Consider the following 13,496-nt stretch of genomic DNA (forward strand, 5'->3'; position numbering starts at 1 on the left):
ATCCCAAGTTTGTAAATATATTGGAACAGCCATTACATCTTTCAAGCGTCACTTCCGCAACCACCAGTCATCCTTCAGAGTCTCAGAAAGACGTTTTGTCATGGTCAGCTGTGTGTGGCACCTCAAAGATCAAGGAAACCCATGTGATATCAGGTGGAAAATAATAGATCATCCAGGCCCATATATTAATGGGAGTAGCTGTTACAAAATCTGCATTGCGGAGAGAGCCAAAATTCCTAAGGACTCTGCTAAATTTGGCTTGTTTTCTTTAAACTTGTCCATTTCAAGCGCTACCTACTGGAAAATTGGATCTCCCCGTTTACTGGTTAGGCTATTTCTGTAAGGATTGTTTTATCCTCTGGTCCAGGGGAGATAACCCGTCCTCATTAGCGTTTTTATGCATTAGCCGTTAAATCTTTATATCTGAGCGATTCCCCACATCCACGTTCTAGAAAGTTTAATTTTTTTGTCTTTGTATAGTCTGACAAACTGTCCCCAAGGCTGTGGGTTTTGTGGATACGAAACCTTTGGTAATTCTATGACTAGAAATTAACTTTTGTTTTAATATATATATATATATAATCTATATAAGGGCATTATCATAAAATAAAGCCTCACGCTTAGAGAGACTTAATAAGTCAAAACTATTAAAATAAACTCATGTTTACCGATCGCGGGGAATGCAACCTTCAAAGCTAACCTCCTAAAAACTTTTAACTTAACGGCAAACCACTGGTTTCATAATGAATACAGCAAAACTATGCAGTAAGCTGCATCTTTTATTCATCAGTGCACGTATGGTCAAGACACATAAAGAATAAACAAAAATCAACATACCCTGATGTACCCAACAACAGCAGCATGGCGACTTCTGTTCATCCTTATATATCCGTGAAAGAGGCGGGCTATTCAAGTTACATTTTCGGCAACATGTGCTTTTACAGAATAATATTCAGCACTGAATATATTCTAATTATTTATAATATAATATAAGGATAAAATCTTTTTAAGAATTTATCAAGTAGTCAGCGTGAAAAAAAAAACCATCATTTTTTTCCATAAATATATATAATATAATCTATATAAGGGCATTATTATAAAATAAAGCCTCACGCTTAGAGGGACTTAATAAGTCAAAACTACCAAAATAAATAAATACAAGTAGATATGTGAAGTATTATTAAAGTTAAAAACAGTAATAATGAGGTGGCTAGCAAGACTTCTACCTAAACAGGTATAAAATATTTAAAGAAAAGAAGGGTAAAGATACTGCTTGCTAAAAAATTCAAGTGAAAGCTTCAAAAAACCACCAATTCTATGATAAATACACACACGAGCAATGTAATGAATATTTTAAAAAATAGGCCTACCTTCAGGATGGAATTTGAATGTAGTCTAATACATACCTCAATATCAATTGATTTCATGCTGTGCATAAGAAAACATGCTTTGCAATCCTCAGTAAGGAAGGGCATCCTACGGCTGGATGCCCTTCCTAATGCCAACCACTCCAAGAGTGTAATGGTGCTTTTTACATGCCAGTTATGTGACACCAACATTGGCTATGGCTGTGGTTTCACTTGGCTTGACGACGAGTCTTCTCAAGCATGGCACATTGCCAAAGATATCAGTCAGTTGAATGCTTAGACACATGGGGGCACCTTTTATGTTAAAAAAAAATTCCTTATAATTTTTGAGAAAAAGCAAGCATTCAAAATGGTAGAAATAAAAGATTTTAATGTAAGCTCTAAAAGAAGAGATATTACAAAAATAGTAATAAATGGCTGTGTGGCTAAGAAGCTAGCTTTGCAACCATATGGTTCCAGGTTCAGTTCCACTGTGTGTCACCTTGGGCAAACCTCAGGTCACCAATGTTATGTGTGTAAGTTAGGTAGACAAAAACTGTGGAAGCCTGCTGCTTGTGTGTGAGTTTGTGTGTTTGTGTCTGTTTGTCTCCTATCACCACTTGACAACTGGTATTGGTTTGTTGTAACTGAAGTGTTTGGTAAAAGACACTGGTAGGGTAAGTGCCAGGTTTAAAAAATAAGTACTGGGGGTTGATTTGTTCAGCTGAAAACGCTTAAAAGGCACTGCCCCCAGCATGGCTGTAGTCCAGTGACTGAAACAAGTAAAAGACATTATCATCATTTGTTTTCCCTTGTTTTTGTTTTTCAGAAATCGCTTAAGAAAAAGTGAAACCAATTCTTTTGGAAATGATGTTTATAAAGTGGAATTTTTGAGTGAAGACAAGAATAATCTGCCATTATTTGGGTCTCAGTATTCCTTTCAACTGGAGGGTGTAGTCGACTGCCCTGAGTTTTTGGTGTATTTTCCTGCATTGGTGGAGTAAGTTGAGATTTTACTGTTCTCTTTTACTTGAGTTTCTAGCATAAAAAAAGGAACTCTGAAAATGTATGTTATGGGTAACTACATTGTTGGTACATAACTGTATAATTGTTTTGCATATTCTAAAATGTGTGAAGTATGGTTCTGTTTTGTGATCAAAGCTATTCCAACTAAGGATATTTCTTCTATTTAACCCTTTAGCATTCAGATTATCCTGTCAAATGTAATGCTTATTTATTCACATTGTTTTGAATTAATCCTGTATTATCTCACAGCATTGAGATTTTGATGATGTGATTGCAGACTTTTTGAATTAGATTGTAAGGTAGGTGTGAAAGGCCAGATTTGGCCAGATAGACTATTTAGGACAGATATGGCCTGTTTAAATGTTAAAGGGTTAAATATAATATAAGCTAAAAAAATAATTTAGAGCTAAACAGTAATGCTTTTTCCAGTGTGCCTAATCCATAGCTAAGATTTTTGTCTCAGTTGAATACTGTTTATTTGCTGTTTTAGTTATCAATGCAGCAAAAATATGAAAACACCATAATAGCCTCAGTTTTCTGAGAAGCACAACTGAGTTCACAAAAGGGGACTTCCAAGTGAGTCCTCCAACAAGTCTGTTGACTCTGGTAGCGTTAAGTTTTCTATATAACTTCTACTATGTTATCCTCTGAAAATGACTTGTATTCATATATTACATTTTACTGTATGATTCTATTTCCTAGGTTAGCTGAAAAGTATAACATGAAATTGGTAGAGAAGCAGTCGTTTTCAGATTACTTCGAAAAGCATCATAAGACAAGTGAAAACCGTATCCTCCTTGGACGTATGCAAGCTTTAGAGGTACAAGAGCATTATTTTCATTATTTTATACATACATACATATTTGTACCATAATTATCATTGTTTCAACATCCACCTTTCCATGCACTACTTAGATAAAACTTGTTTAAGCAAATTTTCTATCACCAACCCAACCCAACCCAACCCCCACCTATTTCCAAGCATGGTAATATTTCCCCATGGTCAAACATGCCCTTCATGCAAGAGCCTGGATAGCAAAGTATTCAGATAACAGTATAAACATCACTCCTTTCACTCAACCAAAGAATATTTGGTTATATGAGGGGGTACTGAAAAGTTCTTGGTTTTAAAGGTGTCGTGAAAGGCCTGGTTGGAGGCCCAACCTTCTGAGTTTTTTTTACAGGGCTTAGGAAAACTGAAGGGCCACTGCAATAAATGTGAATCTGAGAAAGGGGGGATATGTTGAATAAAATCATAATTTAACTAATCCTCCTGTATTTTCTTCTACCCAAAGCCAGGAACTTTTCAGCCCCCACCCCCCACTAAGCTACTTATTTTAGAAGCGCTTTGCAGATATGAAGCATGTATGTGGTTTCATAGTAAAAAGCTTGCTTCCCAACCACATGGTTCTGGGTTCAGTCCCACTGCGTCGCACTTTGTGCAAGTGTTTTCTGATCTTTTTTAAAACGGGGGCCACATTTTTCATTAACGAAACACTTTGAAACTTGGAACACTGGTAGAATGTGTCATATAAAACATCTTTTTCTCTTAGTCTTCTTAAAAAAAAAAGAAATCCATAAATTATTCCATGTTAAAGTTGTCGTATTTCTGTAATTTCAACCAATCACTGACGTCCATTCAGCTGATATACATTAAGCGCCGACTACATAAACAAACGATTCTGAAACAATTAACCCTAACCCTAACCCTAACTCTAGGGTTAGGGTTAAAGCAAATTTAAAATGAAAAAAGCAAATAAAACGAAGAATTGTTTGTTTATGTAGTCGGCACTTAATGTATATCGGCTGAATGGACGTCAGTGATTGGTTGAAATTATCGAAATAAGACAATTTTTTACATGAAATAAATTCGAATACAAAAATATTTTTCTGTTCTATAACACAAAATAGATAAGTATACGAAGTTTGAAAGTCTTTCCGTACCAAAAACACTACGTAAAACATTAATGAAAAATGTGGCCCCCGTTTTAAAAAAGATCCGTGTTTTCTGCTAAAGCCTTGGGTTGACCAAATCCTTGTGAGTGGATTTGGTAGACGGAAACTGAAAGAATCCAGTTGTATGTGTGTGTGTGTGTGTGTGTATTTATATGTATGTATAGAATGTTAGGTGTAGTGTACAGATATTGAATATTGAGAAAAAGGTCACCAGAATTTTTTAAAAGGATTGATAAAAAATAACAACTAATTAATCATTGATGTTTACAACTTCTTCCCAACGTTCAACATGATTTTCAATATCTTGTTGGTAGAAATCATCCGATTTCGACTCAAAAATTTGATCCAACCAAGCTCTCAATTCTGCATCAATGTTGAACGAAACTCTATGTATAGCATTTGAAAGAGATCGAAAGAGGTGGAAATCCGTTGGTGCCAAAATCAGGAGAGTACGGTGGGTGTGGCAGCACTTCCCAGCCATGCGTTTGAATGGCTTCCTTGGTTGTATTGGCGATATGAGGGCGTGCGTTGTTATGCAGCAGAAGAACTCCATGCTGCCGATTAGGTCTTTTCTCTTGAATAGCCATATTGAGTCGTTCCATCTGTTGAACATAGAGTTCCGTGTTGACCGTTTGGTTCCATTCAAGCGATTCGTAATGGGTAATCCCATCCCAGTCCCACCATACGCACAACATTGTTTTACGCAGATAAAGATCTTGTTTCGCGTGTGGTGTCGCTTGTTTACCAGTGCTAAGCCATTCCTTACACTGCTTCATATTGATGTACAGGCACCATTTTTCGTTGCTAGTAACAATTCAGTAAAGAAATCGTTGCTTGTGTCCATGAGTTGAGCGTTGATGAGCAAGCAAACCAGTGGAGATCGTGGCTTGATGATTTTTGTTGTCACTTAAAGTATGCGGAACCCATGCTCCATACTTCTGAACCTTTCCCATTGAGATGCTTCTCTATAGCAGTGTGGGAGCATTCCATTTTCTATGCCAGTTCCCTTGTCATTTGACGAGAATTTTCATGCAAAAGTTGGTTTAATTGCTCTTCATTGAACTGAACTGGACAGCCAGAACGAGGTGCATCTTTGAGGTTAACATTTTCATTTTTTAACTTGGCATACCAATCACAAGCAGTTCTTTCAGCCATGGCACCCTCTCCATACACAGTACAAATGTCGTGAGCAGCTTTTGCGGCCTTAGAACCTTGATTAAAAGCAAAAAGGAGGTGTCGAAAATGCTCGTTTTTCTTAACTTGACATTCCATTTTAATGATCTGAAAAAAAAATTAAAATTAACTAAAATTAACTAGAAAGAAAAGCAAAACATATTCCAAAATAATTCAAAAATAGAATTCTCGAAAAAAATAGATTCCGAAATTCAAAAACGCAATAAATTCCAAAATTTAAAAAAACAGCAGGAGCTTAGTTGGACTTACTACCATATCCACTCACAAAGCTTTGGTCGGTGCAAAGCTATATTAGAAGACACCTGCCCAAGATGCCATGCAGTGGGACTGAACTCTGAACCTTAAGGCTGGGAAGTAATCATCTTATCGCACAGCCATGCTTTTGCCTATACTTGCGTGTGTATAATATATGTATGTATAATATGTAAATTACGAACATCTTGTACCCTCACTGGATGCAACACATTAAACAAACCATTGGAAAGTCAGTTGGTAAAATAAAGAAGTGGTATTGAACTAGTGCATGTGTTTAATTTTTACTGGCATAGTGACCCTTCCTGGTTGCAACAAAATTAGTGTGTTGTGAGTAGTTTGCATTTCCATTGATTTGGCTTTGCTTTTTGTTTTTTATTCTTTCTTTTCTCTCTTATGTGGTTAAATTATTCTAATATATATCACCATGTCAAAATTATTTTAGCCATATCCTGCTGAAAATTACGGCAAATTAATTAGTTCCAATGAAGAAGATTATGCCTTTGCCAAAGAAGAGTTGAATAAGGCCTTACCTAACCAGCAACAATCGAACAGGCGTCCTGTCAAAGTTGTAAGTTTTCTCTCTCTTTTTTTAAAAAAAAAAACTTATGTTTGTTTGATTTATCTCTTTTTCGCTAATCTTCTTTTTTTTTTTGTTTTTGCTGTCTTAACATTTATGTTGCTCAATTTGTTTCCTGTAACTTCTTGCGAGTTTCTCATTTTCCTTTCCTTTGTCCAAGCCTACCATTTATAAGCATTTGTCAGATTTACTCTGTCAAATGTGACACTTATTTATTCACATTGTTTTGAATTAATCATGTATTGTAGCTTCAAGGTTTTCATGGTGTGATTGTTTGTTTTTAGAGTGACATTTTAGGATAGGTGCGAGAGACATAAAACAGGTGGAATATTTGAGCTGGATTTGGTTGGTTTAAATGATAAAAGGATTAAAGGGTGTATTGCAGTAATGAGTAAACTGTGACCCATAGGATTATCTGAATGGTGCGTGAGTGAAAAATTCCCATGGATCTTTTCCTGAGCTGTTTGGTCATGGTCCATGTCTCACATGGCCTGTTTCTCAGAAAAGATTGTCTATACCTGATGTTGTCAAGCAAATTGATTTCATTGTTTATTTGTTTTAAAGTCTGGTACTTACTCTGTTGGTCTCTAAGTGGTGAGGATATAAACAAACCAACACGGGTTGTCAAATAGCAGTGGAGAACAAACACAATGACAGACGCACATGGTGGACTTCCTTAGAGTTTTCATCAACGAAATACTTTCGCAAAGCTTTGGTTGGCCTGAGACTCTAACACAGGGGTTTGAGAACTTTTTTAACCAATTACCCCAAAATATATTTATGTATGTTAGCCCCTTGATTTGAAAAGAAGAAAATAATAGATTCTTTGAATTCAAAAGGTTTATTGAATCTGTTTATATGGAGAATACGGTTATAAATATAAAAAGTACAAAACAAATGCAATGAAATAAATTAATATCCTTATTATGAAACAAAGGGATTTTTCTAGAAACTTTTGGAGAAATGTCATTTTATTTTTGTTACAATTACATCAAAATTGGGACATTTTGATGCCAGAGCAATTTGGATACAGTCCTCGGGATCCAGTCGATTTTTCTGCTCTGTTTTTTTGTTCATTAGAGTGGAAAAGCCTTGTTCGCAAAGGTAAGCTGTTGCAAAAGGTAGCAACTTTTTGATTGCCCCCTCATGTGCAATTTTGAAAGTCTTTGCAGCAGTTGACATCCAAAAATGTCCCCTAAATATGTCCATTACATTGGACAGATGCAGTGTTTCCAGAAGAAAAAAAATTTCTGTCTTAACGAGGAACACATTTTTTATATATAATTTTAGTTACGTCTCATGAGTCCTTAATACTCCCAAGAATTTTATTTTTGCCTCACTTGGAGCAATTTACCCTGGTTTGCTGATTCCTGCTCTAATAGAAGACATTTACCCATGGTGCTGCATAAGACTGAACCTGAAACCCCGAGGTTGCAGAGTGAGTTTCTTAACCACATTGCAGTGCCTTCATCACTTCTTAATTTTCCTCTCCCTTTTCCCTTTCTACTCCTTTCTCATTTTTGCCTTCATTTGTTTCTGTCTTGTCTCTTGCTTTCTGTTCTCTTCTTTTGCTCTTTCCTCTGTTATCACCATCATCATTTAGTGCTGACTTTTCCATACTTTCAACCCTCACCTGTGTTGAAAGTAGTACATAGCTTCCCTGTTGAGTGGTTGGCTTTAGGAAGGGCATCCAGCTGTAGAAACCAAGCCAAAACAAACTTCTGCAGCTCTCCAGTTTATCAGCTCCAGTCAAACTGTCTTACCCATAATAGCATAAAAAATAAAAGCTAAATGTTGATGACGATGAGAGGTGTTTTTCAGGGAAGATTGGAAACACAAAACACAGCTAATTTGATGGTGACGCTTATTTGCAAGTATCACATGATATCAAGAGAAACACACACACACACACACACACACACACACACACACACACAATAGGCTTCTTTCAGTTTCCATCGACCAAATCCACTCAAGGCTTAGGTTGACTTGGGGTTAATATAGAGGAGGCTTGCTTGAGGTGCAAGAGATTTGCCCAAGGTGCTGTGCAGTTGAACTTGAACCCTAGATCTTTGGTTAGGAAGCAAGCTTCTCAACCACACTGTCACACCTATATACCTCTTGTTTCTCCTCTCTACTCTAATGCTATTTTTCTGTTCCACCACTGCACTATTGCGATTTCTTTTGACAAAGTATTAATCACTTTTGTTGTGGAGTGTAAGGGTACATTTGATTGAAATGACCTCAGTACCTTACTAAGAAAAGAAGGAATGTTTAAGTTGACACCAATGGATTTTGAACATCGAAGAAATCATAGGATTTAAACAAACTATAAATATCAAATATTGAATCTATGTTTATACTATTTGATCTTAATTCTCTCAGCTCTCTTCTATCACTGAGTTTATGTCTATCCTCTGGTGAGTAAGCTTATCTCATTCACCTTTAATTTGGTCTATTCGCATGATTTATTGTCAAAAGTTCTTTTACATTTTTATCTCAAGATCATATATAGAGGCGAAAATAAATCATAATTGTGAATAGCAGTAATTTTCTCATATTTGAGTCAGAACAAGGTGAATTGACAAAAAATTTTCAACGTGGCTGTTGCCAGTATCGCCTGACTGGTCTTCGTGCGGGTGACACGTAAAAGCACCTACTACACTCTCGGAGTGGTTGGCGTTAGGAAGGGCATCCAGCTATAGAATTTCTGCCAAATCAGATTGGAGCCTGGTGTAGCCTTCGGGCTCCACCAGTCCTCAGTCAAATCGTCCAACCCATGCTAGCATGGAAAGCGGACGTTAAACGATGATGATGATGATATATATATATGTGTGTATATATATATATATATATGTATATAAAATTATAATTTAGGGTATCTAAGAGATACCACCACGCTGGAAATAGCAGTCAAAACTTGACTCTAAAACCACAATAAATGTTCATATAGCACCAGGAGAGAAGATAAAGAGATAAAATAAACTAGCAAAATTGTTCTTTGTCTTCTCTCCTGAACATTTATTGTGTGTTTAGAGTCAAGTTTTGACTGCTATTTCCAGCGTGGTGGTATCTCTTAGATACCCTAATTTATGATCTTAAATAATTATTACCTTTGAAGGTTTTTATTCCCATGCTGGCCACCTGATAAAATCGGTATTTAAATATCGATCTTATCCTTATGAATTTATGCCAAATACATATATGTATTTGGCAATTTTTGTTTTCTATTCTTTTAATTCTTACTGAACTTCTTTTGTGTTTATTGATCCTGTGCATCTTCCATGTACAAAAACCATGTTTTTTTTTGTTAATCTCTCTATGATTTCACTGCACCTCTTGTGTCCCCATTAGCTTGCACTACCCAGTTTTGGTTCCTAGGGTTAAGGCATTTCATGTTTGGGAGAGGCATGAGGTTCATTTCATAATCTTGGATGAGGCATGGGGTTCATATTATTTCATTTCCCTCCCTGAAATAACTCTAAATGCTTGTGAGTATCCGGAATCAAAAGAGTCTTCTTTTTCAAACGTTTTGATATATAACAACCGAGCTTTTCCTTGTATGTCACATTTGATATTTATGATCTCAGAATATTTAATGACTTGATGAAATAATGTAATTATAAATATATATATATATATATTTATATATATGAACTAATTTATTCTTCCTGTCTTTTAACTTCCAGGGTACTTTGTCAGAAGCTGAATGGAAAGCTATCAGTAAGTATTTTGAATTAGCTTCTCTCTATTATTTTTACTTGTTATATTTCCAAAGGAAAAAAATATCCCCTGAGATATTTTAGTTCATGTACATATCTAGCCATCTTATAACCCCACCCTGCCACCCTCCTGATTTAATGTGGATCCTTTCTTGGTCATTGCTCTGGCACCCCATCACTACCCTCTTTTCTTCTTTCTAGCTACGCCAACCTGCCCTTGTATAATTTAATGTGGGGTAGCCATGTATCTTCTTCAAAGCAAGACAACAGTGTTTGTCCCTCTATCATACTTCAATTTCCCCCTCCCAACAGCTGGTATAAAGCCTCCTCTCCCTCTTCTCATCCTACCCCCTTGTTCTTTTCTTTTTTTTTCCCCTATCTTGCAAGTTACTTAGTGCTGGATCATTAAATCAATGTTTTAATGATTAGACAGAAGTCCAATAGAATAGCTCTCAGAAACAGATTTGTTCTCCACAGCTCCTGGAGCTGCTTTCAGATATGATCCATCCCATTCTTATAAAAATGATAACTCTGTCCAAATTGGTGTGCTAAACACAAGTTGTCATTTCTGTAGAGCTTTAAAATTTCCAAATGAAACTAATGGCACGTGCTGCTCAGGTGGTCAGGTACGATTGCCAGCACTACCAGCTCCTCCTCAACCTCTTATGGATCTTCTAGAAGGCACTTCCGTCCAGTCAAAGGATTTTCTGAACAATATCAGACAATACAACTCTGCATTTCAAATGACATCGTTTACGGCATCTAAGAAGATAGTTAAACATGAATTTACGCTGACTTCAAAGTTCAAGAGCAAGTCTATCACCTCATTGTTTCCCTGTTACCCACAAACGAACAACCACAGTCCCTCAAAATTTACTTTGAGTGATGTCGAGCAACAAGCCCGAAGGAGATGTCAAAACTTCAGACGATGGGTCGTGTTAGACGCAGCGCTGACTGCCGCAAAGGAGAGTATAGCCACTGATAGCTTTATGGTGCGTTCAAAAAATCCACCCCCCCCCCAATTTTCCATGACCGGTTAGGGCCTGGAATACTCCAAATGGATGCATAGCATGACGCTTAGTTGAATTAGCCCATCATTTACTCCACAAATGTTTTGTTGTCAATGCTGCACTTTCACATATGACCTGTTTCAACATAACTGTAATATATATATACAAACTATGCTATTTTAATCCCAAGCAACGCCGGGTATCTCTGCTAGTATTATATATATATTTTAATACACAAGTTTCTTGTGTCTGAAGCCCACTCATAAGTCTTTATAGTTTGCCTGGGGTTATAGTGGAAGATACTTGCCCAAGGTGATAAGCAGTGGGATTGAACTCAAGTCCATAGGGTTGGGAAACATGCTTCTTATCACACAGCTATACCTGGGCCTATGTATGATAGTTCTTTAAATGTTTGGACATGCGCATATACATATACACACATCTATATTATATGGAAAGCGGACGTTAAACGATGATGATGATGTTGCTGAACCATCTGCGGAGTCTCAATGGGCGCTTATCTCCCTTGCAGCTTTAACTCTTTAGCATTCAGATTACTTTGTCAAGTGTAATTTATATTCATTCATAGTGTTTTGAATTACACATGCATTATCATGTAGCTTAATAATTTCAGTGATGTGATTGTTTATTTTTAGAATGACATTGTGGAATAACAGTTTGAATGTAAAACAGGTACAATATTTTGGGCTGGATATGGCCGGTTTAAATGCTGATGGATTAAGTGTTTTAACTCTTATCTCTAGCAATATGGGTGCAGCCACATGTGTGATAATTTCACGAGCAGGCTGTTCTGTTGATTGGATCAACTAGAACCCTCATTACAAAAGGACAAGAAAGGAACCAATGGAAAAAAAAATCACAAGATGGGGACTAGCCCATTCCCTCATCAGTTATTGGTCAAAAACCATCAGAATTTTGTGCCATTATTTATATTATAATATGATATATATTATTTATTATTATATATATTATTTATATATTTCAGGTCTCTATATGGTGTTTGTCTTCCAAAAAGTGAAGAACCTAAAGGATGAACCTAAGGCAGAGGAGGATGAGGAGGTGGAATCTGCTGAACAACATGTAGAGCCCCTAGGTGAAAAACGGAGTTTGTCTGACCCTGAGGATGATGAAGATGGGAACAAAGCATCTGATGCCAAAATTATAAGTACAGTGGATGATGATGACGAATAAAGGGTTGTCGACCCATTAACTTTTGCTGTCATCGTTCAGCCAGTACAATTGGTAGGGCTTTCCGGCCTCCGCTTGTACTCCACTTTAAAAATTCTTAACTATTACCACAGGAGCAGCCACTGAGGCTAATAACCATTTTATATATATATATATGTATACACACATATATATATATGTATACATACATACACATGATATATAAATGTATACATACACACATATGTATATATGCATACACATATATATAATATATGTATATATGCATACACATATATATAATATATGTATACATGCATACACACATATATAATATATATATATACATATACATTATAGTATACACACATATATAGTATATATATATATATATAGTATATACACATATATATAGTATATACATTATATATATATATATATAGTATATATACATACTATATATATATATATAATATTATACACACACACACACATCCACACACATACATATACTTCCACACACATACATAGGAAGGTGGCTGCTTTTTTTTTTACCTTCTCTTTCAATCATTAGTTCTTAACATCCTGTTTATTTTTTATATTTTTCATTTTTTTTTCTTCTTCTTCCTTCCAACATAGATATATTTGTGTATGCGTGCCGTGTCTGTATGTGCGTGTGTGAGTGAGAGAGAAAGGGAGACTGAATGGAGTCGGTTGGTTAAGAGAGATGGTTTACATCACTCATTTTTATTCTCTTCATATTCTGGCTGAAAAGAATTAAAAATAAAAATGGAAAAATAAAAATGAATCTTTGTTCTGGAGTTATTTAACCTAAATATTGTTCCTTGAAGGTTCGGTGGAGATATTGACAGATATTATTGTCAGGAATGACACTAAAGAGCAAATCTGTTAATTCAAAAACTTGGGCAATTCGTAGCCTATTTCTGCTAATAATACTCCTTACTCTTTTGTTTCAGTCATTTTGACTGCGGCTATGCTGGAGCACCGCTTTTAGTCGACAAATCGACCCCAGGACTTATTCTTTGGATGCCTAGTACTAATTCTTATTTCTTTATTGCCCACAAGGGGCTAAACACAGAGGGGACAAACAAGGACAGACAAAGGTATTAAGTCGATTACACCGACTCCAGTGCGTAACTGGTACTTAATTTATCAACCCCGAAAGGATGAAAGGCAAAGTCGACCTCGGCGGAATTTGAAC

At 36.1% G+C, this 13,496-nt stretch overlaps 1 protein-coding gene across 1 annotated transcript in view; it reads left to right on the forward strand.

Annotated features, from left to right (window-relative positions):
• Positions 1 to 13,082, forward strand: part of LOC106873871 (mRNA cap guanine-N(7) methyltransferase) — a 36,363-nt gene extending 23,281 nt beyond the window's left edge. Inside the window, exons 7-11 of the mRNA XM_089338384.1 lie at positions 2,176 to 2,346; positions 3,075 to 3,192; positions 6,220 to 6,345; positions 10,044 to 10,077; positions 12,093 to 13,082. Coding sequence (XP_089194510.1) covers positions 2,176 to 2,346; positions 3,075 to 3,192; positions 6,220 to 6,345; positions 10,044 to 10,077; positions 12,093 to 12,298 — 655 coding nt within the window. The 3' untranslated portion in view covers positions 12,299 to 13,082. The remainder of the gene's footprint in view (positions 1 to 2,175; positions 2,347 to 3,074; positions 3,193 to 6,219; positions 6,346 to 10,043; positions 10,078 to 12,092) is intronic.
• The last annotated feature ends 414 nt before the right edge of the window (positions 13,083 to 13,496 follow it).

This window comes from Octopus bimaculoides, chromosome 20 (assembly GCF_046866305.1).
Source record: "Octopus bimaculoides isolate indiv1 chromosome 20, ASM4686630v1, whole genome shotgun sequence".
In the NCBI taxonomy this organism is placed as follows: Eukaryota; Metazoa; Mollusca; class Cephalopoda; order Octopoda; family Octopodidae; genus Octopus; species Octopus bimaculoides.